Below are 22,512 nucleotides of genomic sequence, written 5' to 3'. Positions count from 1 at the left end.
TGGTTGAGAGTCTGCCTGCCGATGCAGGGGACGCGGGTTCGTGCCCTGGTCCGGGAAGATCCCACATGCCGCGGAGCGGCTGGGCCTGTGAGCCATGGCCGCTGGGCCTGCGCGTCCGGAGCCTGTGCTTCGCAACGGGAGAGGCCACAACAGTGAGAGGCCCGCGTACCGCAAAAAAAAAAAAAAAAAAAAAAAAATCTGAGGGCTATTTTCACTATTTTAGACAGAATATTTAAACACTGCAACATTATTAGCCACCAATGTGGAAGAACAGATTAGGGAAGAAATTGAATTTCTGCTTCTTGGTCTTCGAAATGATTTGTAACAACGAAGCCTCTTATCTATTTGACAGTCCTATCATTTGAAGAAATAAGAGAAGTTGTAGTTAGATGATAAATTCTAGGGAATCTAGGTGGTTTGGAGGGTTTGGTATTTTTCATTGAAGCTAGTTGCTATCAGTGAGGGTAAACGTCTGGTGAAATAACTCAGGTTTAACTAGCCGTGTGCCAGGAATTACTTTTACTTGATGTATAGAGCCTCTCCTTAAATCCATTACTTCTAAGGATGTTGAAAGCATTGACTATTTTCTTACAAAGAGACAAAGATCTATCATTTGGTACAAGAGATCCTTGGACCTACTAGGTAGGATACAGGACCAAGACTACAGTGAAATTAAAATTGTTAGTTGGCTTTAGTTTTCTTGTATTTCATTTAAGACTATCAGCAAAAGTGCAAAGTTGTCTTCAGTAAAGCTTGACACCAATGAATGCTGACAGATCTTGTCCTGAAAAATCAGTATTGAACAAATGCCAACAAGAAACCCACTATCATTTTTGGTAACCTATTTGGGAAGGAATACCTAATATTGTCTTTGTCCTCGTGTATTTCTCCCCAACAGGCAAGCACTGGTGAAGCATTTCTATTCAGATATTTTAGGCAGCACTTACGATTCCTAATTTGTGAGAGCTACCCTTCAATATATCAAAGGGGGCGGGGGTAGGAGTCCAGGCTACTTGGTTAAACATTTTTTTCGACAAATTAGCCCAGAAAAGGTGAAATGTTTTGTTATAAAACTATTAAGCATGGCCTAAGTATTAGGTGTATGATCTGTATAGTACGTTCCATCAAAAATATTTATTACTAGTGCTTTAAGCTCCAGAGTAAACATTCATTTAAAATGGAGTTCACTGGGCACATTTCCCCTTTAATATAGATAGACATATTCTTTATCAGAGATTTAGGACACAGTTTTGCTAACTGGTAAAAACAAATGTAAATATGTAAGAATGTTTATTTGTTGCACATAACTTTTTGGTATAAAATAAATGTAGAAGTTACCTGTGGAAGTTGTGCTGCCCTCATTCTTATACTGCAGTATTGCATTTCAAAAAAGCAGAAATTAATTCAGTCTTATAAATTATTCTTGAAATTGTTTCTTTAGCTTCATTTCTAGGTGTACTGAAATGTATTTCTACAGGTGTACTGTAGAATGTATTTCTACAGGTGTACTGAGTTGATGCTTCTCTTAAATTATATGTAACTTAGAGAAGACACAAGCAGAATTCTCAGAGATTCTAGTTCTTGGAATTCCTATTGACTTATGATGTATGCGGTTGTCAAGAATTAATGAAAAAGATGTTACTGCTTACAGTTCTGTAAGCACATAGAATGTATTAATCAGCTGTTTTCCCACTGCTTTACTTTAGCTCATCTCGAACACTCCACTGTTATAATCTTCTAAAAAGTTAACATCTGTAAGAAAGATGATTCCATTTGAAATACAATTAGCCATATTTTATTGAATAGAACAAATGTGCCCTGTGTTAGAACCTTAGGACTTAAGAAATGGACCTTACCTCTAATTTGTAAAACATTTAAGTGTGTTTGTGATGTTTAATTTTTTTTTTAAATGTTTGTCAAGTAAAAGAGTTTTATATATTATTCCTTGACATTAAACTGGAACACAAAACTTGATTACTCCAAGGGACTTTAGTGGCAATGAAAGAAATATGTAGCCACTAGAATTCCTAACTTATTATTATTTGAACTGACTATACTCTCATTTCTTAAAAATGGTCTAAAGACGGCCACTAAAATGAGGTTAAATGATCTGTACTGTTTCTTTCACGGAGCTTGGAAAGGAAGGGTACAAAAGGGCATGTGCTGAGATGTGAAATTCCCTGCAAGTGAAGTGGATCAAGCTCTGTATTAAGAATTGTTTTGTTTCATGGTCTTCTATTTGATTGGACAGTATTTTTCCAAAGCTTTCAGCTTTAAACCAAGATAGATGAACACTGAACTCTTACAAACAATGTGCCTTACTTGCCTTAATGGAGCCTGTGGAAGAGGAGGAGGAGGAAAGATTACATAAGGAAAGAGCATCCTCAGCAGCAGAGCAGGTGGCGTCACCCAGAGGTACAAAAGCCTGTCCTACTTGTCTGCAGGCCCAGTCCGTTTGAAGAGGCCTCATCACATTCACTGGAGTCAGCTGTGATGGCCCAGTGGGCTTCTACGCCCATCTATCCCTCTCAGTCCAGAAAAAACTATGGCTGAGGTTGGAAGAACGTCCCAGAAGAACTGGTAACCTCTCAGCTCCCTTCCAATTCTGACATTCCTCAACTCTTACCTTTCTTATGCTTACATGTCAGCTTAACTCTGGAAACTGGTACCTCGACCTTGTGCATTATTCCAGCATGATACTACTTTCTGTGAATTTGCTGGGACTTCGGCTTATCTGTGGAGTTACTAGCACTTGTCTTTTACTGTCACCCACTCAAGTCAAGGCTGGCCTAAAGCACAGGTGGCATCTGAGCACAGGTGGCTCTAAAGCGGCAGGGCTGTTCCTGTGGCAGCACACAGTCTGTAACCAGCGACTCTGATTGTGGCGAGTGCTGAAGTAGAGGTTTCTCAAGACTCTGTACTCGGTTAAGGCCATGAAAACAGCCTGACACAGAAAAACAATTTCCGATGCTTCAGCAGTACCGATCATTGAATTTATGGATGGTCACTTTTAAGCCAACTCTTTATTCTCATACTACAAAAGCCTTTATTTTCACCTCTAACGTTCCCTTCTAGCAAATGACCACAAAATCCAGACCAGAAACTTCCCGGTCTGCCATGCACAGTCCAGGAAGCGCTTGCTCTGTGTCCTGTGGAAGTCGCCCCCTACTTGGGAAGGAGGGGCTGACAGAGCCCTTGTCAGCAGAGAGGTAGTTCTCGCTTAAAAAGTAAACGGGCTGTTTCCCACGCACTGTGACTTCACAGCTGACCGGTGGTACTTGGTTTCATTGGCAAGTTTCCAGTATCTCTCTCGCAACAGGAATGCTGCACTTTTCGGTTGTCTCTGACGAGTGAAGATCCCTTTTCTATTCCCTATTGGCCTCTGTGGTGCTAAAAACAAGGCAAAAGGTATTTCAGATGACTTCTGATGGGCCAAATCACAACCAGCCTGGAGCCAAGCTGGGCACTAAACAGAGAGGTCCTCATGGTTTAGAGATGCTTGGTCTGAAGTGGTATCTGATGAAGTGGCCCCTTAACAGGTTAAAGATTTAAATACCACTGCTCCCCAAAAACACTTAGCTCCCTGGTGTGTTAATTTTTCTTCTGTTAGGGAAATAATCCAAAATTATTTATCTTTTACTTGCAAAATAAGGTTTAAGACATTACGGGTACCCACCTGCCTGGTAACTGGAGCGGGGCTGAGACAAAGTTCCCCTTGGAAAGGCTTGCGCCTCTCAGAGGAGACAACTGTGCTAGTGGGAGCCAGAGTCTTGACCAGTCACAGGCGCCTAAGAGGGGGCTACTCATAGATTTTAAAGTCCTGCTGGGCAGACTTCCAGCTGGGTCCCCACCCCTGGTGGCAGGTCCGCCAGAGCTGGAGCTGGGAAAGGAACAGCTACACTCCTAGCGAACCCCTCCATCTCCTAGAGAAACCACCGTTTCTGTTAAATGGAAAGCAGGTCTTTCCCACCGAAAAGCTCAAGACAACAATAATTTCTTCCACGAAAAGCAAACGCCAGGCACTGTGCCAAGCGCTTCATCAAATGGAATCCCTGTGTCAACCTGCAAGGTGGTAGGCGTTAGCCCCACTTTACAGGCTTGTGAAAAGGTAGGTACCTTGTACACGGTCACACAGCTAATTCCTCACTACGCAAAGCAGTGCACCTATTCACAAAACTAGACTTCCATCCAAGCTTATTTCCAGGAGCTGTTAATCTCATTTGCCAAGCAGAGTGGAGGCTCATACTCTCTCTTTTTTTCTTCACCTCTCCCATTCGGATTTTTAATTAAACCTTAATCTTCTAGGGACTTCCCTGGTGGCACAGTGGTTAAGACTCCGTGCTCCCAATGCAGGGGGCCCGGGTGTGATGCCGGGTCAGGGAACTAGATCCCACATGCATGCTGCAACTAAGAGTTCGCATGCCACAACTAAGGAGCCAGCGAGCTGCAACAAAGGAGCCTGCCTGCCACAACTGAGACCCGGTGCAACCAAATAAATAAATAAAAATATATCAAAACAAAACAAAACTTTAACCTTCTAAAAACCTGTCTTTCCCCGTAAGTAATGTAATGTAATTCCCACTACTACCAAATCCTTCCCTTCCTCCCCAGATTGCTATCCTAAGTTTATGGTATATCAAGAAGCTAGCTACCTAGAGGGATAGAAAGAAATGGAAAACTCATTTGGAACTTTTGTGAAGTAGCCCTAATTGTCCCCACTTGAGAAAGTACAGATCGTATTCACTTTGAAGGCTTTTAAACACTCCTACATTCAAAACCTTTTGACACTTAACCTGTATTTGGCAAACTTGCCTTTTATAAGTGAATAATATAAAACAGACTGAAATATCTGAAGTTTCTCGGGCTTTGTACCTTATTCTGGAATAATGAGTATATCCCACAAATAAATCCAGTACGAGGTCCACTTTTTCCTCATACTGTGGTGAAACACAGAGGTAAGCTACTAGCCATCTCTGCCTTGAGACGGTAGCCTCTCCCATTTGCTTGTTTACCATAAAATGATTTAGGCAGCCAGCAAGTGATGGCTGCTTGCTAAAAGCAACTTACTTTTCCTAGGGAATCCTCTATGTAGCCTGCATTGATTACATCAGCTTTCCCCCTTCTTGTTTCCAGGGTTCTTACAACCAAACGTCCTGAACTAAAATGCCAACCTGAAAAAAGGAGAAGCGGTACATTCCATGCACCGAACTGCCACTTACACTGGTCAGTCATAAAATCAGCAAAATTCCAGATGAGCTCTCCAACCACATATTCTTTTCGTTTCTGATCCAGAACCACGTGATACTGCTCAAGCAGGCCTTTCTGGTACTCTTCACTGAACATCAGAGGTGGATCCTGGAAGTCAAGGCAAAGAGAATTTAGGACTCAGAACAAGCAGGACTGTAAATGTTAGATAAAAATAAAGATCCACGTGATGACCAAAATAATCTGTCCTCATGGTGGGCTATAGTGACTGCAGGACTTGCTGATGCTGGTGTAGGGACACAGCCAGGGTATAAAACACCTTAATTAGTGACTGGTTTTTTTTGGCCACACTGCATGGCACGCAGGATCTTAGTTCCCTGACCAGGGATTGAACTGGGGCCCTCGGCAGTGAAAGTGCCAAGTCCTAACCACTGGACCACGAGGGAATTCCCATAAACAGGATTTAATATTTGCTTTATCTTTAACATCTCTATTCCCCAGTGCAGTCTTAAAGCTGAACTACACTAGGAGTAAAAGTATGTCTCTGGATAATAAATTTAAAACTCAAGTTTGAAGTAGCTACCAGTGCATAATTTGACAACTAGTGTGACTCAGATTTAACTCTCCTCAGATTAATCTGTATCTCTCCTGGGTAAGTAGCTGCTGTTTAGCCCATTCATCCATTCAACAAATAATTATTTAGTATCTGCTTATATGGCAGGCATTGGAGACAAAGTGACAAACTAGAAAGATAGGGTCAGGGAACTAGATCCCGTATGCCACAACTAAAGATCCCGTGTGCCGCAGCGAGGATCCCAAGTGCCGCAACTAGGACCTGGCACAGCCAAAATACATACATAAATAAATAAATTAAAATTCTATTATAGGGAAAAAAATGCTATTATAGGGACTTCCCTGGCAGTCCAGTGGTTAAGACGCTGTGCTTCCACTGCACCACTGCAGGGGGCACAGGTTCTATCCCTGGTCGGGGAACTAAGATCCTGTATGCCTCGTGGCACAGCCAAAAAAAAAAAAAAAAAAGATACAGCACAATGACAACAGTGAAAGCTACTATACACCGAAGATACGACTGTACCACTGAGCCCTGTTTTGTTGCAGTTCCAAAGCAGAATCTGAGGGCAGGGCAAGATGTCAAGTTCCTTCTGTGTTTTAATGGAAATGACCCTGCCTTGTCTAACGCTAGCCACACGAGGTTATTTAAATTTAAAACTACATTAAACTACATTAGTCACGCTAGTCACGTTCCAAGTCCTCAGAAGTCACACGTGGCAGTGGCTCCCGTTCTGGCGGTGCAGGTCTAGAATATTTCCATCACCACAAAGGCACTATCAGAGAGTGCTGACCCAGACTCTTTCAGAATTTCCTTTTTAAAAAAAAAAATCTTTACTGAATTTGTTACAATATTGCTTCTGTTTTATGTTTTGGTTTCTTGGCCGGGAGGCATGTGGGATCTTAGCTTCTGGACCAGGGATCGAACCCACACCCCCTACATTGGAAAAGGAAGTCTTAACCACTGGACCGGCAGGGAAGTCCTTTTCAGAATTTGTTAAAAATTCAGAGTTGGTCACCTTTTCAAAGAGGGAGGACAAATGTACATACATTGTCTTTGTAAGATACTTCCCCCTACATTAGCAGTCTGTCCAAGTGGCACTCTGTGTAGGCAAGATGAATTTAAGGGTGTGAACAGAATAAGAGAGTCCATTTGGGTTACTGTTCAACCTACTAAGGGTCAGCAAATGAAGAAATGTGTCAACAAGGAACCCCAGCCGTTGTGACAGGTGAGTGTCGGCTGGCTGGGGTTCAAGAATCCACATGAAAACAACCCCCACAAGACAAAACAGCCTGTCTTTGGTGAGGAAATGGACAAAACAAGGAGAAAAAGCTAGTGATTAAACCTTGCTCCAAAGACTTCCCTGGTGGTCCAGTGGTTAAGACTCCACGCTTCCAATGCAGGGGGTGTGGGTTCAATCCCTGGTTGAGGAACTAAGATCCTGCATGCCGTGCAACGCAGCCAAAAAACAAACAAGCTCCCCAAAAAACCAAAATCTTGCTCCAAGATCTCACTCATTCCCTTAACAAGTATCATTTAGCACCTGCTGTGTGCCGGACCCTGCTGAGTGCTTGGGAAGCAATGATAAATAGGATTTAGTCTCCCTCCTGGAGCCCTCGGTCTGGTCAAGGAGAGAGCCAAAGAGATCGTGACAGTGCACAGTGAGAAATGCTGAGACAGAGACGGAGCAGGGGGAAGAGTTTCCTCTGCCCGGGCAGGTGGGGTAAACCCCACCAAAGAGGGGCCACCTAAGCTGAGGCTCGAATGCTGAGTAACAATCCATTAGTTGGGCTTCCCTGGTGGTGCAGTGGTTAGGAATCCGCCTGCCAATGCAGGAGACACGGGTTCGAGCCCTGGTCCGGGAAGATCCCACATGCCGCGGAGCAACTAAGCCCGTGCACCACAACTACTGAGCCTGTGCTCTAGAGCCTGCGAGCCACAACTACTGAGCCCACACGCCACAACTACTGAGCCTGCATGCCTTGAGCCCATGCCCCACAACAAGAGAAGCCATCGCAATGAGAAGCATGTGCACCACAACGAAGAGTAGCCCCCCACTCGATGCAACTAGAGAAAGCCTGCGCGCAGCAATGAAGACCCAATGCAGCCAAAAATAAATAAATAAATACATACATACACAAATAAATAAATAAATAATCCCTTAAAAAAAAAAAGACAGAATCCATTAGTTGATGATTATGGTGCTAAGAAGGGCATTCTAGGTAGAAGGAACAGGCCAAGCCAGAGCAGAAGCCAGTGAGCACAGTGAAAACAGGCCAGGGTCCAGGACTGAAGGCAGAGGAGGATGAAGACCTGGGAGATGGCACAGGGCAAAGGATGTTGACAGCCCTGACCACAGATTAGGGCTGCGTCCTGTGGGCCAGGAGAAGCCAGTGACGGGACTCCCAAGGTTTGGATTTGTTCCAAAGACCATTTGGGCAGCTAGTGGGAGGCTGTCTGAGGACCACTCAAGTGAGGCAGAGGCTGAGTCCAAGGCAGCCGTGTGGAGGGGTAGGTTAAGGTGAGCCTGGTGAGCTATAGGAGGTCATCAGGACAAGTGAGGGACCGGGAAGGAGGCACCTTCCTAGCCTGGGGCAGTGAATGACATCACTGTCCAAGAGAGTGAAGAAATAACTCGAATGGTCTACACTACTTACCTCGTGAAACCCTGTGATGGTTTCTGCTCCGTATTCACTCTGAATAATTGGCTTCTGGTAGGTCTTATACCAGCTCTCAAACTGGGTTGCCAGCTGCAGCTGAATCACTTCCATGTGCCCGTAGTCATGATACCAGGAGTAGTAACTGTTCACACAGATGACGTCCACGTATGGCACCTGGAAGAGTGTTAAAACGTGTTCAAGAACCAGAAGAGTGTAGGATAGTGTTCGCACTTACACTTGGGCAGGGGGGGCGGCACTTCTGGCACAGGAGGTAAGAAGGGGACACAGAAATGAGTTAGGGGACTTCCCTGGTGGCGCAGTGGCTAAGAATCCGCCTGCGAATGCAGGGGACACTGGTTTGAGCCCTGGTCCGGGAAGATCCCACGTGCTGTGGAGCAACTAAGCCCATGTGCCACAACTACTGAGCCTGCGCTCTAGAGCCCACAAGCCACAACTACTGAGCCCACGTGCCACAACCACTGAAGCCCACGCGCCTAGAGCCCATGCTCCGCAACAAGAAGCCACTGTGATGAGAAGCCCGCGCACCACAACGAAGAGTAGCCCCCGCTTGCCACAACTAGAGAAAGCCCGCGTGCAGCAACGAAGACCCAACACAGCCAAAAATAAAATTAATTAATTAAAAAAAAGAAATGAGTTGGATGCTCACACGTATAGGACGTGGAGTTAGAAGAGACCTGAATGGAACAAGTCTCTTAACTCCGGGCTGGTGCCCCTGACCTGGCTGCAGCTGGGCTCAGGGGAGGGTGCCCAGCGCGCTGGCCCCAGTGGGAGCCCAGCGCCCATCCCAACCCGACTGTTTTCCTCTTTAGGTTGTGCTCCTGTCACTGGCTGTCCCCCTGGCCCTGGAGAAGTGTTCCCAACTAAGGGACAAGGGCAGTTTTTCTCCTCACAAAGGCTCTTGATTCACCTTCCTGAGCTAGTAACTGTGGGCCATATAGTGGCTGGAAAATTCCCTCCTAGGAGGGTAGCCCGGATGATGGGGCGGCACTGCCTCGAACCTGAACAGGGTGGTGCTCAGTGGGCAGCAAAGCTCACTTGAACCCACACTCACCTCCAAAGTCTACACTGTGACTGTTGTGGTCCGTCTTTCCCAAGTGACCTCGGCACCTTTCCGAACTGATGGCGGAAAGATGCAGGTGGAAAGTGGTGCCTCTGGGTGGGCACATGACCATGACCATGGCTCACACACCCCACCAGGTGAGCCTGGCAACCTTCTGGGGGGACAGGCACAGGCTCCCCTGCCCACTAGAATGGGAAGGGACACCACTTGGGCTCTGAGAAAGTCTAGGTGTGCCTGTGTCACACTGGTATTTGACCACAGTCTTCACACTCCTTCAAGGGGGTGTTGTCGAGGGATGGCACAGGAACACCAGGGCTACAAACTGTCCCATCCATGTCAAATGACAGTGCTCACAATTTATACTTGTGCATAGCGTTTTCCCATCCATTCTTTCTCCTTTACATGATTTCTCTCTCTGGAGCACTTTTAAGTACTGGCCTCAGTTCTCTAGTGGAGGAGCATCTTCTTACTCCCATGTTTTACAGCTTCCGTGCGACTCAATACGGTTTCCGAGGGGCTGCTGCGCCCAGGGACCGTGAGGGTGGCCATGGGGTCTGGCCGGCTGTGTGAGCCTGTTCCTTTGATTCTCAATCCCAGGGTCTGGATCTAGTCTAGTCCAGTCCAGTTCCCAAAGCTGGGTTGATGACTGGAATCACTGAGGAGTTTTTTAAAAACTCAGATTCCCACCCTGGACTTTACTAAATCAGAATCTCAGAATCCAGATATCTACACTTTCAAAAAGCTTCCCTTAGTGGTTCTGACGATCAGCCAGGTTTGAGAAACACGGGACAATGACGACTTTAGGCTCCCTTAAACCTTTTCTGAGCATATTAAACTGAGGGGCATAAAATTAAATTGAGGTGCATAAAAACTGATGAGTCTGAACTGAGAATGAATTCGACCTCCCTATGCCCAGCCTCCTTAGATTGAAGAAGCCACCCTGCCTGGCAAATCAACGGGCAGTCCTCTTTAACCTAAAGACCATCTATGGAAATGGTTGGACTGGCTGCTTGTGGTCCCTCCCAGCGGCTAATGTCAGCAAGCATCCAGGCAGGATGAGAGGACAGGCAGAGGGGAGACGGGGCATGAAGATCCCCAGGCTCACCCCCAGGTCTGCTTCATAGTTGGAGTTGGTCACAAAGGTCACGGGCCGGGAGGGGTCCAAGGCTTTGGTGTGGGCAATCAGCGTCCTGTCCACGGAGGGCAGAAGACACGGCACCGTCAGTCAGTCCAGGGAGGAATCTCACCCGCAGCCTCTCCTTCTCATCTTCCCAGCCGAAAAGACCCCCAAGACACCGCTCTCCTCCCTGCCTTCCAGTGTATTTCAGGTAAGCAAACATGTTCTTCTAGGCATCATGTTCCCTGACATCATTCTGTCCTCCTTCCTCCCTCCCCAGGTCCTAGTCCCCCACCCCTCCCAGAGGAGAGGCCATCCTCCAGGGGTGGGAGGCACAGAGCAGAGGTCCTTGGGCTGGGCACTGCCAAAAGCTGGGCTCTGCATCTCTGACGAAGCTCTTGAAAATAGGACGGGGTGTGGATTAGGATGGATATTAACTTAGCACATAAGTCGGGGGCTGGGAGGCAGGCTGTGCGCTGGGCACTCACTAGAGACTTAAACAGCTGTGAAGCTCCATGGAGCGAAGCCACACAGGCGAATGTAACAAATTACAAGCGCTGGCGGGAATGATGAAGGGGAAGCACAGGGTTCTAACAGACTGTAAGGCGGCACATCCCCGAGACCAGACAGTCAGCACAGCCTCTCTGAAGACACGGCATTTATGCTGAGTCCTGCTAACCAAGGGGGGGTGGCGAGAGGACGCTTCCCAACAGAGGGGCCGGTCTGTGGTCAGGGCTCGGCCTCCCCAGTGCAGGTCACCCTCACTCACTGTTTAAGCCTATTTTCCTCTTCTATTGCCTCACAGCTGGTTTTCTTTTCCTTGACACCCCCCCCCATTATAACTCTTCTCACTCGAAGGCTGTAGTTTCCACAGGCCAGAACAGTGCCCCGCAAGTCCCTAAGCCACTGTCCGAAACAGCCTGTCTGTCACCTGGGGAGCTTCAAAGCCCAGCCGAGCGCCTCCAGCCCAGGCAGCCCTACTTACATCTTGCCCCATCCCCACTGCTCCCAAATCAAGCCTCTCCTTCTCCGCACCTCCCAAAAAGGTTCACAGGAAACCTCAGGCACCTGTTCCTAGAAGCTTATCATCCTTTCACGCTCACAGAAAAAATTCCGTCCACCAGCCTGGCTCAACATCCCTGTGCCACGTGCTCTGGGGCTGTGTGTCCAGAGCTCAGCTTCACCCGGGTGGGTCCACTCCTCAGAGCCTCCATCCGGGACACTGGGACGAAGGCAGTGTCTCCCTCAGGGAGTATTTCCATGGCCTCTGCTGCCTCTACTGGAAGTGAAATAATTCCCCTCTCCAGGCTACACTACAACTGCATGATCATTAAGAAAGAGAAGGAACCAAGGAACACCCCGAGGGGAGCCAGCCCAGGGCGGGGAGATGACCCCTAAGTGAGATTTCTGTCCATAGCAATGCCTGGGGGGTGGGGGGAGCTACTGGCATTCAGTGAACGGACCATGAACTTTAGATGGCCTGGTCCCATCCAACAATGTAACTTAGAATGGTTAGAACATGCACGTCATTTCAAACCTGTTTATAATTACATGCCTAGGTAAGCCGGCTTTATAAAGCTTAATTCCCCTTTACAGATGAACCCGAAGCATCACGAAGTGGTTTTGTGCAGTTTTAACACACACTAAATTTCTCAAGAACGGAGATACCATAAAAATCGAGGGAAGACTATACTCGGTTTTGGTTGCAACTTTACCTGGGGTGGCTCAGTGTTTTAGAAAAGGGCAGCACTGAAGAAAACGCTGCTCACGGTATCAGAGTCACCAGCTATGCTTCCCAGCCCCCGTCATCAGCTTTTCTAGCTGTACTTTCAGGGAGATGCCACATCTAGATGCAAGGTCCTGACCCCTTCACTGGATCTTCTGGGGAGTCAGGCCCATGCACTCACAGATTATTTTACACATGACTCTCCCTTATACTATGGTTAGGCCACGTCACTATTATTTTTTCTTTCTTAATTTGAAGTTATGTGTATAAGTAGGTTAGGTTAACTCTGGATTTCCTTTTAGGTGTGTCAAGGAGACACTGGGTTGAAATCATGATCTGGGTGGGTGGGTACTTGGTCCCCTGAACTGACCAGGTATGGATGCACCTGGGCTGGGAGCAGGTGCTGACCCTCTCACAGCCCACACCCACCCCAGGGCCCACTGCAGCTCTCCCGCAGCTGCCAGCTGAGGCTGAGCTGGGCCAGCGGGCTGAGGTCTCACCCCTGACCCAGGGAAGGCAGGGGCACTCACTTAAAGTAGTAACCAGCCGGTTTCAGGAAGGAAGCGGGCTCGTTGGCCACAGACCACATCACAACAGCCGGGTGATTCTTGTCCCTGCGGACCATCTCCTCCATCACCTCCAGGTGGTGCTGCAGAGACACGTTGCTGTAGCTCTGGCTGTGGGGCCAGGGGAGGAAAGGGAGCGGGTCACAGGGCGCCAAGCTGGGCGAGCTGGGCCGCGCGGGCGGCAGGCACTCACACCAGCACGATGCCCACGCCGGGACTCTCGTCGATGACCACGATCCCATAGCGGTCGCAGAGCTGCATCACCTCCTCTGCGTAGGGGTAGTGGCTGGTGCGGAAGGCATTGGCGCCCAGCCAGAGAAGCAGGTTGAAGTCCTTCACCAGCAGCGGCCAGTCAAAGCCCTTCCCTCGGATCTAGGGAACAGCACAGCAGAGTGAGCCCCTGCCCCCTGTCCCCGTTGAAGATGCCCTTCCTTCTAGAGCTGGGCCCCTCAAGAGTCACCCTGTTAGCCCGCTATCCAGGCCAAGCACAGGCCCCACAGGGCAGTGGTTTTGAGCGGTTTGCTCTGAGCTGCCCTCAACCACTTCAAGGGACATGGAGGAAGGGATGGCGAGAAATGGCCCTCCACAGGGACTCAGGAGCCCCAACTCACGTCTGCATCCTCATGCTTGTTCACCCCGTGGAAATAGAAAGGCTTCCCGTTGATGAGGAACTGGCTCTCTGTGACAGCCACCGTGCGGATCCCCACGGGGAGGGTGTAGAAGTCAGACACAAAGCCAGCAGCCGTCTGTGCGGTCAGCTTCACCTGCAAAAGCCAAGCACTGGGCATGAGGCATTCTGGACGGCCTGAACACAATGCACCCCGCACTTCGGCAGGATGGCCCCTTGCAAACCACGGCAGCCCACCTCTGGAACGGCAGGTAGAGAGATGCAGGAAGTACAGGCATCGCCATGAACAAGAAGGAACTTTTATGCAGACCTACTAGAGAATGGACTTGAGGATACGGGGAGGGGGAAGGGTAAGCTGTGACAAAGTGAGAGAGTGGCATGGACATATACACTACCAAACGTAAAATAGATAGCTAGTGGGAAGCAGCCGCATAGCACAGGGAGATCAGCTTGGTGCTTTGTGACCACCTAGAGGGGTTGGATAGGGAGGGAGACACAAGAGGAAAGAGATATGGGAACATATGTATATGTACACCTGATTCACTTTGTTATAAAGCAGAAACTGACACACCATTGTAAAGCAATTATACTCTAATAAAGATGTTAAAAAATAAAAAATTTAAAAAGAAAAGAAGGAACTTTTGCCCACCCTGCCCCTGGGGCCTGCTCTTCAAACTGGGCCTCCCCCCCAAGGGCTGGAAAAAAGCAGGCTGGGGACTCTTCAATCCAACTGACTAGGAAGATCAGAGGACCATGCCTGCTGAAGCCAGAGCTGCTGGATGGGGGGAAAAGGCCTCCCACAGCCCAGTCCTCACCACCATTACCTCCAACGAGTACAGGTAGGCAGGGTGCTCGTGCATCAGGTATGGCCACCAGAGGTGGGCACTGGGCACCTGCAGCTGGCCCCGGCCTCCTGTCCCCTTGGCCACGACCTTGCCTTCCTCATCCAGAAGACACACTTCCAGCTCGAAGTGCTCACTGCCCTGGACGACGATCTGGTAATTCACCAGCCCTGCAGGAGACAAGACAGATCAGACAAGAGAGAAGAGGGAGGGATTTGACCTGGGGTCACACAGATGAGAGTGCCCTGAGGCCACCTTTCTGAGGAGCCCCTAGCTGACAGCCATTTATTTCTTGAGCTTAATCTGCAGCGAGGGGAGATGAAGTGAGGGCGGCACAGTGGGGAAGGGACATGGGGTTCTCCTGCATCCTGGGCTGTTATTCACCACGAGCTATGATTTGAGGCAAGCCCCACTTCCTCCCAAAGTGAAGTCAGAGCAGATGGGTGATTTCCGCAGCCCCTGCCAGCTCGGACAGGCTAGATTCCAGCTGCTGAGGTGGATGGGACAGTCCTTCTCCTAGGGGATCTTTCCAAACAGGGAACAAAGCGGCTGGGGGCCTGGCTGACGGCAGACCCTGCCAGGAGCCTCACCAGTGTCTTGGTCCACGTCGGTGGTGACAGTGATGTCATCGATGTAGGCGGTAGGCGTGGTGTAGAGTAGCACAGTCCGATGCAGTCCCGCGTAATTGAAGAAGTCAAAGTTTGTGTTCTGGACAAAGTAACCCTTGGGGTACCTAGGATGGGAGGACAGTGGCCTTGCCCTGGGTCCTTCGACCTCAGCTCACATGTCTCCCTGGCCTCCTGGAGCCAGGGCCTCACCTCTGTTAAGGCCACCCTGCCCCTGACGGGAAGACCACCGGGCAGAGCAGGGAGCGGGGCGAGGTGCTGCTCACTTGGAGGTGTCCGTCTTGTAGAGGATGGTCCCTGGCGGCAGGGTGTTGGGGGAGAGCGTGTTGTTGATGGCGATGGTAATGCGGCAGGAGGACAGGGGCCCACTCTGGACCAGCTTGCTGATGTCAGCCTCGAAGGGGAGATGGCCCCCCTCGTGCTCTGCCACATGGACCCCATTCACCCACTGCAGACACAGGGATATATGAGGAGGGGGCCCTGCCATCTCAGGCGCCCCCTCACATAGAAGTGCAGTATGGGGGGAGCGGGCAGGACGGGCTGCCAGCTGCCACCCGCCTCAGAGGTGGAGGGAGGGAGCTCTGGGGGAATAGATGAGGCCACCCTCCCCCCCACCCAGGGCACAAACCCCAGTGCGGGGCATGAGTGTGCCCCCACCCCGCGGGCACTGCAGGAGGCAGGCTGCCAGGGGACGGCTGGGAGCCAGGCACCCTACTCGCTCCGCCTGCCGCTCGCTGCACTGACCACGATGGCGTAGTAGTGGGCGCTGCCGATCCTCAGCACCACTCTTGTGCCCAGGTCCTCGGTCCATCGCTGGGGCAAGGTGGTCTCCCGTTCATACCACACCCAGCCAACAAAGCTCCGCAGCCGCCCATCCTGGCCCACGTCGTTGAAGCTGGAGGGAACTGGCATGTCCAGGCTGGGGCCCGACTAAGGAGACAAGGACTGGAATCAGGTCCAGATCACCTGGGAAGCTAAGGGGCCCTCCCCAGCAACCCCACTTACAGGAAGAAGCTGGACGAGATGACTTCTCCCAGACCCTCCCGGATTCCAGGCCACCCCACCAGCAACTGACCAATGTCTTTTACGGACTCATTTAATTTTCGCGGCTCCACGAAGCCGACCCAGTCACGCACGCACTCACTCACTCAGTGGTGCACAGTAAACACCTACATGCTGTTTTAGGCGCTGGGAATCAAAGAGTGAACAAGGCCTCTGCTGCCAGGTGAGCAGCTCTACGAAGAGAGCGTGGAGCGTGGCAGGGGACTATCTTAGGGGCCAGGGAAGGCCTCTGGGGGCCAGGGCCCCTGAGATACGACCTCTGGATGTCCCGGCAGAACAAGGTGAATCTGAACCCCGCAGGGAATCCCCTGAACCTCTGCACCCTTGAACACCTCAGGGAGAAGGCAAGGCAGGAGTGGGGCAGAGAGCTCAGTGAGTCTGGAAGCAGCCTGGGGAAGAGCTTCCTGAAGACACATGTGACCTCCAAGGAAGCAGGGATTTCCTGTCCCTCACAGCTGTTTGCCCAGCTTCTGGCACAAGCCCTGCCACATAGTAAGGACTCAACAAATATTGGATGAATGGATGGATAACTTGCTGATGAGAGACCAACTGCTAGGATGCTTTGTGTCCAAGGCCTGGTGAGGCCATAAGTTCTTTCTCAGGGTAGCGGGCAGCAGGCACCAGGGTCTCCATGGAATGGGGTGAGCCTATGGCCACAACCAGGCTAGGGCAAGAAAGATCTGCAGAGACGAACCACACCCTGACTAAGAGGAAGATGATCAACTGACTGCCCCAGGGAGGGAGGAAGGCTGGCCGGGGCGCACGGGCCGCTTTGGTGAGGAAACTCTGAGTGGGGCAAGAAGGGCCTGGCACCAGCCCCGGCCCGCTCCTTTCTTCCTCCGCTGTAAAGGGCTGGGCGGCAAAGACTGAAAAAAGAGGATCTAAGTGAGGTGAGTGTCGGATGGGCACACAGGCCTGCCCCTGCTCCAGTTCTCAGCCCACCCGATCCAAGTCAGAGGGGAGACCTAGAGGGGGGTCCTCGGCTGGATGCCAAGCCCCGTCCTCTACCTGAACCTTGGAACCCAAGGTCCTTCCTGCCAGGGCAGAGCTGGCCCCAAGACGTCCAAAGCCTCCCCTCCTGCCACTGCGCGGCCACCCGCCCCCAGGTCGGTGCCGGGACACTGTTCCGGCTCCGCCTCCCCCACCGACATCGGGCCCACCCATTTCCTCGTTCCCGGTCACTCTCCGGGTGGGTCGACCCCACGCCCCACAGGCCCGTCCATCTTTAACCTCCTCCTGGCTGGCAGTTCCGAGGGCTCAGGGGAAGGCTCCCCACACCCCCGACCCGGCTTCCAGAAGCTTCCCTGCCCTGGTCCCCATCCCCAGAGCCCGCACCTCCCGCAGCGGCGTCCGGTACCACTGCTGCTCGAAGCCCTGGCGCCGGTTCTGGGAGAAGTCGGCGCGGAACCTCCAGAGGCCGTCCAGCTCCTTGCGTTCCCGCGACCGGCTCTCCCGGGGGTAGAGCATCCCGCCCTGCAGCAGCGCCAGCCCGCAGCCCCAGAGCAGCGCGCCGAGCACGGACCAGGCGCCCGCCAGCCCCCGGAGCATGGTTCCCGCGGGCCCCTGGCTGCCAGCAGCCCCGCGCCCGGTGCCGTGAGCGCGGGAGGCGGGGCCGGGGTGGAGCCTGAAGTCACGTGTCCCGCCCCCGCGCCATCTTGGTTGAAGGCGATTGCGCGGCTAGGGCTCAGCCCGCGAGGCCCGTGCCCAGAAGGCCGTTCTAGGCCCACCTTCCTGACGGAGGGCGGCGGCGGGGGAGGGCCCGCGGGGAGACCGAGATCCACCCCGGGCCCCGAAGGGCGGAGGTCGCAGGCTCCGCGCCCGCGAGGTGACTGCTGTCCTCCGCCCTCCCCCGCCCTCCCATACCCGGCTGCTCGCGCCCAGGGCGGCTGGTCCAGGGCCGCGGGCCGCAGCGAAAACCCGGAGACGGCCGGGTTACCCCCGATGCTTCAAGGAGGCCGACCTGGGACACCTCCACTCGCTTATGCTTGCGCGACACCGGTGAGCTCAGACGAAGCCCCAACGTACCTAGTGACTTTCGCGCAGGCCCACCTGGCTTATAGCCTTGACCCTGGGCTTCCACCTGTGGTCCCCTGGGTCCCGAACCCCTACCCAGGGGCCCGGCGCTCCCTCTTGGCATTGCGGATCCACACATAAAGATGCAAGGAGCGGGAGTCTATGGTACCGGTAACCTGGCCTGGATGCAATTGTTCGTACAATTACTCTATTTTTAATTTATTAATTTTTGCTCTGATTTCTTGTTCACCAAAGCAACCTTCTGGTAATGGACCTTGACGCCGTAAAAAAAGTAGTTCCCAGGGTGGTAAAAATAAATATATTGTAAGAAACGACAAGGCCTACAGGTTTTTCTTTTCCCCAAATGCTTACCATATAAACATAAGAGAAAGTAAGATGCAAAAGTATATACAGTATGATCCCAATAGTGCTAAAATTATATCCACACAGATCTAGATAGTTGTAAAGTGTTATTATGGGTATTACAGATGATTTTCATTTTGTTCTTTGTATTTTCTGATTTTTTGAAAATTTTTATCATGAACATGCATTATTTTTATAATCAGAATCAAACCAATGAGCCTTTTACAACTAGCAAATGGGCAAAAATAAGTAAAGGTCGATATGCTTCTATAAATTAATAAATTGATTTTCCATTTGCGAGTCAACCTACATATATTTAGTCAGTACAAGTTGATTTTCTTCTTTTTTTTTAATTTTAATTTTTTATTTTTGTCCGCGTTGGGTTTTCATTGCTGCATGCAGGCTTTCTGTAGTTGCCCCGAGCAGGGGCTACTCTTCGTTGCGGTGCGCGGGCTTCTTATTGCAGTGGCTTCTCTTGTTGCGGAGCACGGGCTCTAGGCGCGCGCGGGCTTCAGTAGTTGCGGCGCATGGGCTCAGTAGTTGCGGTCGCAGTGCTCAGGCTCTAGGGCGAGCAGCTTCAGTAGTTGTGGCATGCGGGCTCTAGAGCACAGGCTCAGTAGTTGTGGCACACGGGCTTAGTTGCTCTGCAGCATAACTTGGTTTCTGAACGTTTGAACCTGACGACCAGACCCTGATGGGTAAAGCCCATTGGCCAGTTTCCTTCCCTACTAATTCTGCAGCCTGGTACAAACATGGATCTGGAGATGAAATTTTGGGAGTTGTCAACAGTGAGAATGGATGAGGTCACCAAAGAAATGAGTGCGGGTGGAGAACAGATTCAAACATTAGCCCCGGGCTTCCCTGGTGGCGCAGTGGTTGGGAGTCCGCCTGCCGATGCAGGGGACACGGGTTCGTGCCCCAGTCCGGGAAGATTCCACATGCCGCGGAGCGGCTGGGCCCGTGAGCCGTGGCCGCTGAGCCTGCGCGTCCGGAGCCTGTACTCCGCAACAGGAGAGGCCACAGCAGTGAGAGGCCCACGTACCGCAAAAAAAACCCAAAAAAACAAACAAACAAAAAAAAAACATTAGCCCCAAGACACCCCACATTATGAGTACAGGGGATGAAGCATGGAGCATAGGGCTCAAACCAGTGTCCTCTGCGTTGGCAGGTGAATTCTTAACCACTGTGCCACCAGGGAAGCCCCTCAGAAGCTGTTTCTTTGCTAGAATACATCAACACAGCCTCTGGCACTTGATATGTGGCTAATGATGTGGTAAATGTGTTCTTTTCAATCCTCAGCAACAAGACAGGATCAAAAGCAGGTCGTAATTATATGGGGCAGTGGTAGACATTCACTGTCTAGCCCTAGGCCTACGCTCTCTTTATCCTCTGTCAGTATAGTCTACAGGGACCAGGCGTTCCACACAACATCATACTGGCCCAGACCAGTATGGTCCACACCACAGGCATCTGTCACCTGGATTGTTGCCTCTTCACTGATTTCCCTTCCTCCACACTTGCCCATCCCACCAGAGCAAGCAGAGTGAGTGGTCTTTATAAAAATTATACCATGTTATCTGGTTAAACAGTGGCTTCCCAGTACACTTTGGAGTAAAATTCAGACTCCTTACCGTGGCCTTCAAGGGCCCGTGTGACCCAGCCTTGCCAGCTCTCACTCTTATTCACCATTTTGCAAACACTTGAGCCATTTTCCTGTTCCTCAAATGCTTCAAGCCCATTCCTGCTTTAGGGACTTTGCACACAATGCTCTCATAGTTTCCCCTTTTTTGTGATTCAGGCATTGGCTTAAATGTCACCTCCTCATTGAGTTCTCCTCCTCTGCCTACTTTAAAATTCAATTATAATAGTTAACCATGGGACTTCGCTGGTGGTCCAGTGGTTGGGACTTCGCTGGTGGCCCAGTGTTTAGGACTCTACGCTTCCACTGGTTGGGGGAACTAAGATCCCACATGTCACAAGGTGCAGCCAAAAAAAAAAAAAGTTAACAATGGTAGTCGTTAGTGCTTTTCACCAAACATTTTTCTGGTCCTCCGTCTTTCTAGACACATGGTCCTTGCCCCTTTGAAGTTAGGTGTGACCATATGGTATTTTTGCCAAATGAGATTTTGATAGCAGAAATTTAAAAGCCAGTGCTGATCTGCCACATCCCTTTTTCCTGCCTTGGTGATCATGGAAGCATGTGTCCAAATTGAGCTTCCATCAGCCTGAATTCCTGAGTGACTGAGGGTGATCAGTGCTTCCCTTCCAACCTGTGATGGATGTGTGGCATGAGTGGGAAATAAACCTTTATTATTTCTACCACAAGGCATTACCTTATTCATCCTCATAACATTCTCTTTTAAGAAAGGCAGTGTCAAGGATCATGACCACAATTTTACAGATGGGAACACTAAGACAAATGGAGCTAGTGACTTGCCAAGATCAGAGAAAAACCTGTAGCAAAATTCGGGGTAGAACTTGTGCTTTTATAAATTCAAAATCCTTTCCTATTTCTTCTCAATGATATGTCTCAAATTTGTCTTAACTTTAGCATTACTTTATCTATAAATTAGCATGTTCAGAATCATGCTAATGATTATAATCTAATTTTATTTGAGAAGTGTGCATCATGAATCTGGCAATTTCTAATCAAATTATAAAATGGTAAAAAAAAAAAACACCTTTATTGTTTCAAACAACTAAGATTGTGGGGTTTGCTATTACAGCATAACTAGCCTGTCCAGACTTATACACTATAGAGCCAGGTACTTATCTGGGTGTTTTACATGTATTAACTCATTCACTTCTAACAACGTGAAGTAGGTACTATTATTATTCCCATGTTACTAATACAGTGACTGAGAAAAGTTAAGTAAAGGGCAGAGGTAGAGTTTGAACCTGGTTAGAGATTTATGCTCTTGGTCATTCTGCTATATGGCCTCTAAAAGACGTTCAAACTCATGTTTGAACAAGGGATTGACAGAGTCATGGGTTTTATTACATATTCATACATATATAGAGAAAAGGGAACTGCCAGTTTTCATCCTTAGAATGTGAGTGTGTGTGTGTGTGTGTATCTTTTAGTAATACAAGGATGTCACTTGATATATTGATTGCTATTTTAATATCAATACCAGGACAACAATTATCAAGTATAACAACCAATTAGAATAACAATTTTTTTTCTTTTTTTAAAATTTTTGGCCATGCCACGTGGCTTGCAGGATCTTAATTCCCCGACCAGGGATGGAACTCAGGCCCACAGCAGTGAAAGCACGGCGTCCTAACCACTGGACTGCCAGGGAATTCCCTGGAATAACAAATATTTTAGAAGTTAAAGGTTATTTTTACAAGATCTGAAAATAAGTCTGAGTGTCTTAAAAAGACCCTTCCCCACCTTGTAGAAATACTTCCAAGGACTTTTTTTTTTAATTGTTTAAAACAAACTCTCTTGACGTATAGTTTACAAATAATGAAGTGCACACGCATTCTAACTGTACAGTTTGATAAGGCTTGAGAGATGTCTACACCTGAGTACCTACCAGCACTATCAAAATACAGAACAGTTCCATTACTCCAGGGAGCTCCCTCCTGACCCTTTCCAGTCTGTCTTGCCTCCACCCCTGACCCCAGGCAACTACTGACCCACATTGTGTCACCATAGAGTAGACTGGGCTTTTCTAGAGCTCCACATAAACAGAATGATACAGGGTGCTTTTCTGTGTCTGGTTTCTTTCATTCAGTATAATGTTTTTGAGATTTTCCACGTTATTGCACATGTCAATATGTCATTCCCAAGGACAGTTTTTAGTAACAGAAAATAGAACAAGTTTCGGTTCTGGGCAGAACTTTCATAACTATTCCCAATTCCATACTTTATTCAGATAAGAGTCTTTGAACCAATTTTATGACCTGGAATGGTGTCTACCCTCTGCTGCTTGGAAACAGGAAATTCCTGAAATTCCTTTTCTCTTCCAACATTCTCAAAACTCAGTACCAGCTTTCCATTAGCACCTAGAGAAAAGCAAGTTCCAGGGAGCTCCAAACCCACC

At 49.5% G+C, this 22,512-nt stretch overlaps 3 protein-coding genes across 5 annotated transcripts in view; 1 reads left to right on the top strand and 2 right to left on the bottom strand.

Moving 5' to 3' along the window:
- Nucleotides 1-22,512, bottom strand: part of SEPTIN14 (septin 14) — a gene marked incomplete at both ends in the record, with an annotated part of 563,121 nt that overhangs the window by 335,645 nt on the left and 204,964 nt on the right. The gene's annotated exons all lie outside the window — the stretch shown is intronic.
- Nucleotides 711-17,667, bottom strand: GUSB (glucuronidase beta). Of its 2 annotated transcripts, XM_081256116.1 has the most exons (12): nucleotides 17,420-17,667; nucleotides 15,767-15,952; nucleotides 15,289-15,470; nucleotides 14,987-15,129; nucleotides 14,379-14,566; nucleotides 13,538-13,690; nucleotides 13,120-13,298; nucleotides 12,891-13,037; nucleotides 10,623-10,707; nucleotides 8,434-8,610; nucleotides 5,220-5,355; nucleotides 711-3,390 (listed from the first exon to the last, which is right to left on the bottom strand). In XM_081256116.1, exons 1-12 carry the CDS (start codon nucleotides 17,630-17,632, stop codon nucleotides 3,221-3,223), a joined length of 1,959 nt encoding a protein of 652 aa, XP_081112242.1. In that variant the 5' UTR covers nucleotides 17,633-17,667; the 3' UTR covers nucleotides 711-3,220. The 2 variants fall into 2 exon arrangements, with proteins under 2 accessions (XP_081112242.1, XP_081112243.1); XM_081256117.1 differs by lacking the exons at nucleotides 14,987-15,129; nucleotides 15,289-15,470; nucleotides 17,420-17,667 and having other exon boundaries at nucleotides 15,767-15,948.
- CRCP (CGRP receptor component) overlaps nucleotides 18,013-22,512 on the top strand; it is an 80,995-nt gene continuing 76,495 nt past the window's right edge. For both annotated transcript variants that reach the window (XM_081256138.1, XM_081256135.1), the window contains exon 1: nucleotides 18,013-18,082. In XM_081256138.1, coding sequence (XP_081112264.1) covers nucleotides 18,066-18,082 — 17 coding nt within the window. In that variant the 5' untranslated portion in view covers nucleotides 18,013-18,065. The remainder of the gene's footprint in view (nucleotides 18,083-22,512) is intronic.

This window comes from Mesoplodon bidens (genome assembly GCF_964165515.1).
Source record: "Mesoplodon bidens genome assembly, chromosome: 15".
Taxonomy (NCBI): Eukaryota; Metazoa; Chordata; class Mammalia; order Artiodactyla; family Ziphiidae; genus Mesoplodon; species Mesoplodon bidens.
This window is presented reverse-complemented; position numbering and strand designations above follow the sequence as displayed.

Coding starts and splice junctions, on each gene's coding strand:
- GUSB (XM_081256116.1), bottom strand. CDS start 17,632: ATGCTCCGGGGGCTGGCGGGCGCCTGGTCCGTGCTCGGCGCGCTGCTC. Junction 15,471..15,766: donor CCCACTACTACGCCATCGTG/GTCAGTGCAGCG, acceptor CTGTGTCTGCAG/TGGGTGAATGGGGTCCATGT. Junction 13,691..14,378: donor CCTACCTGTACTCGTTGGAG/GTAATGGTGGTG, acceptor TGGCTTTTGCAG/GTGAAGCTGACCGCACAGAC.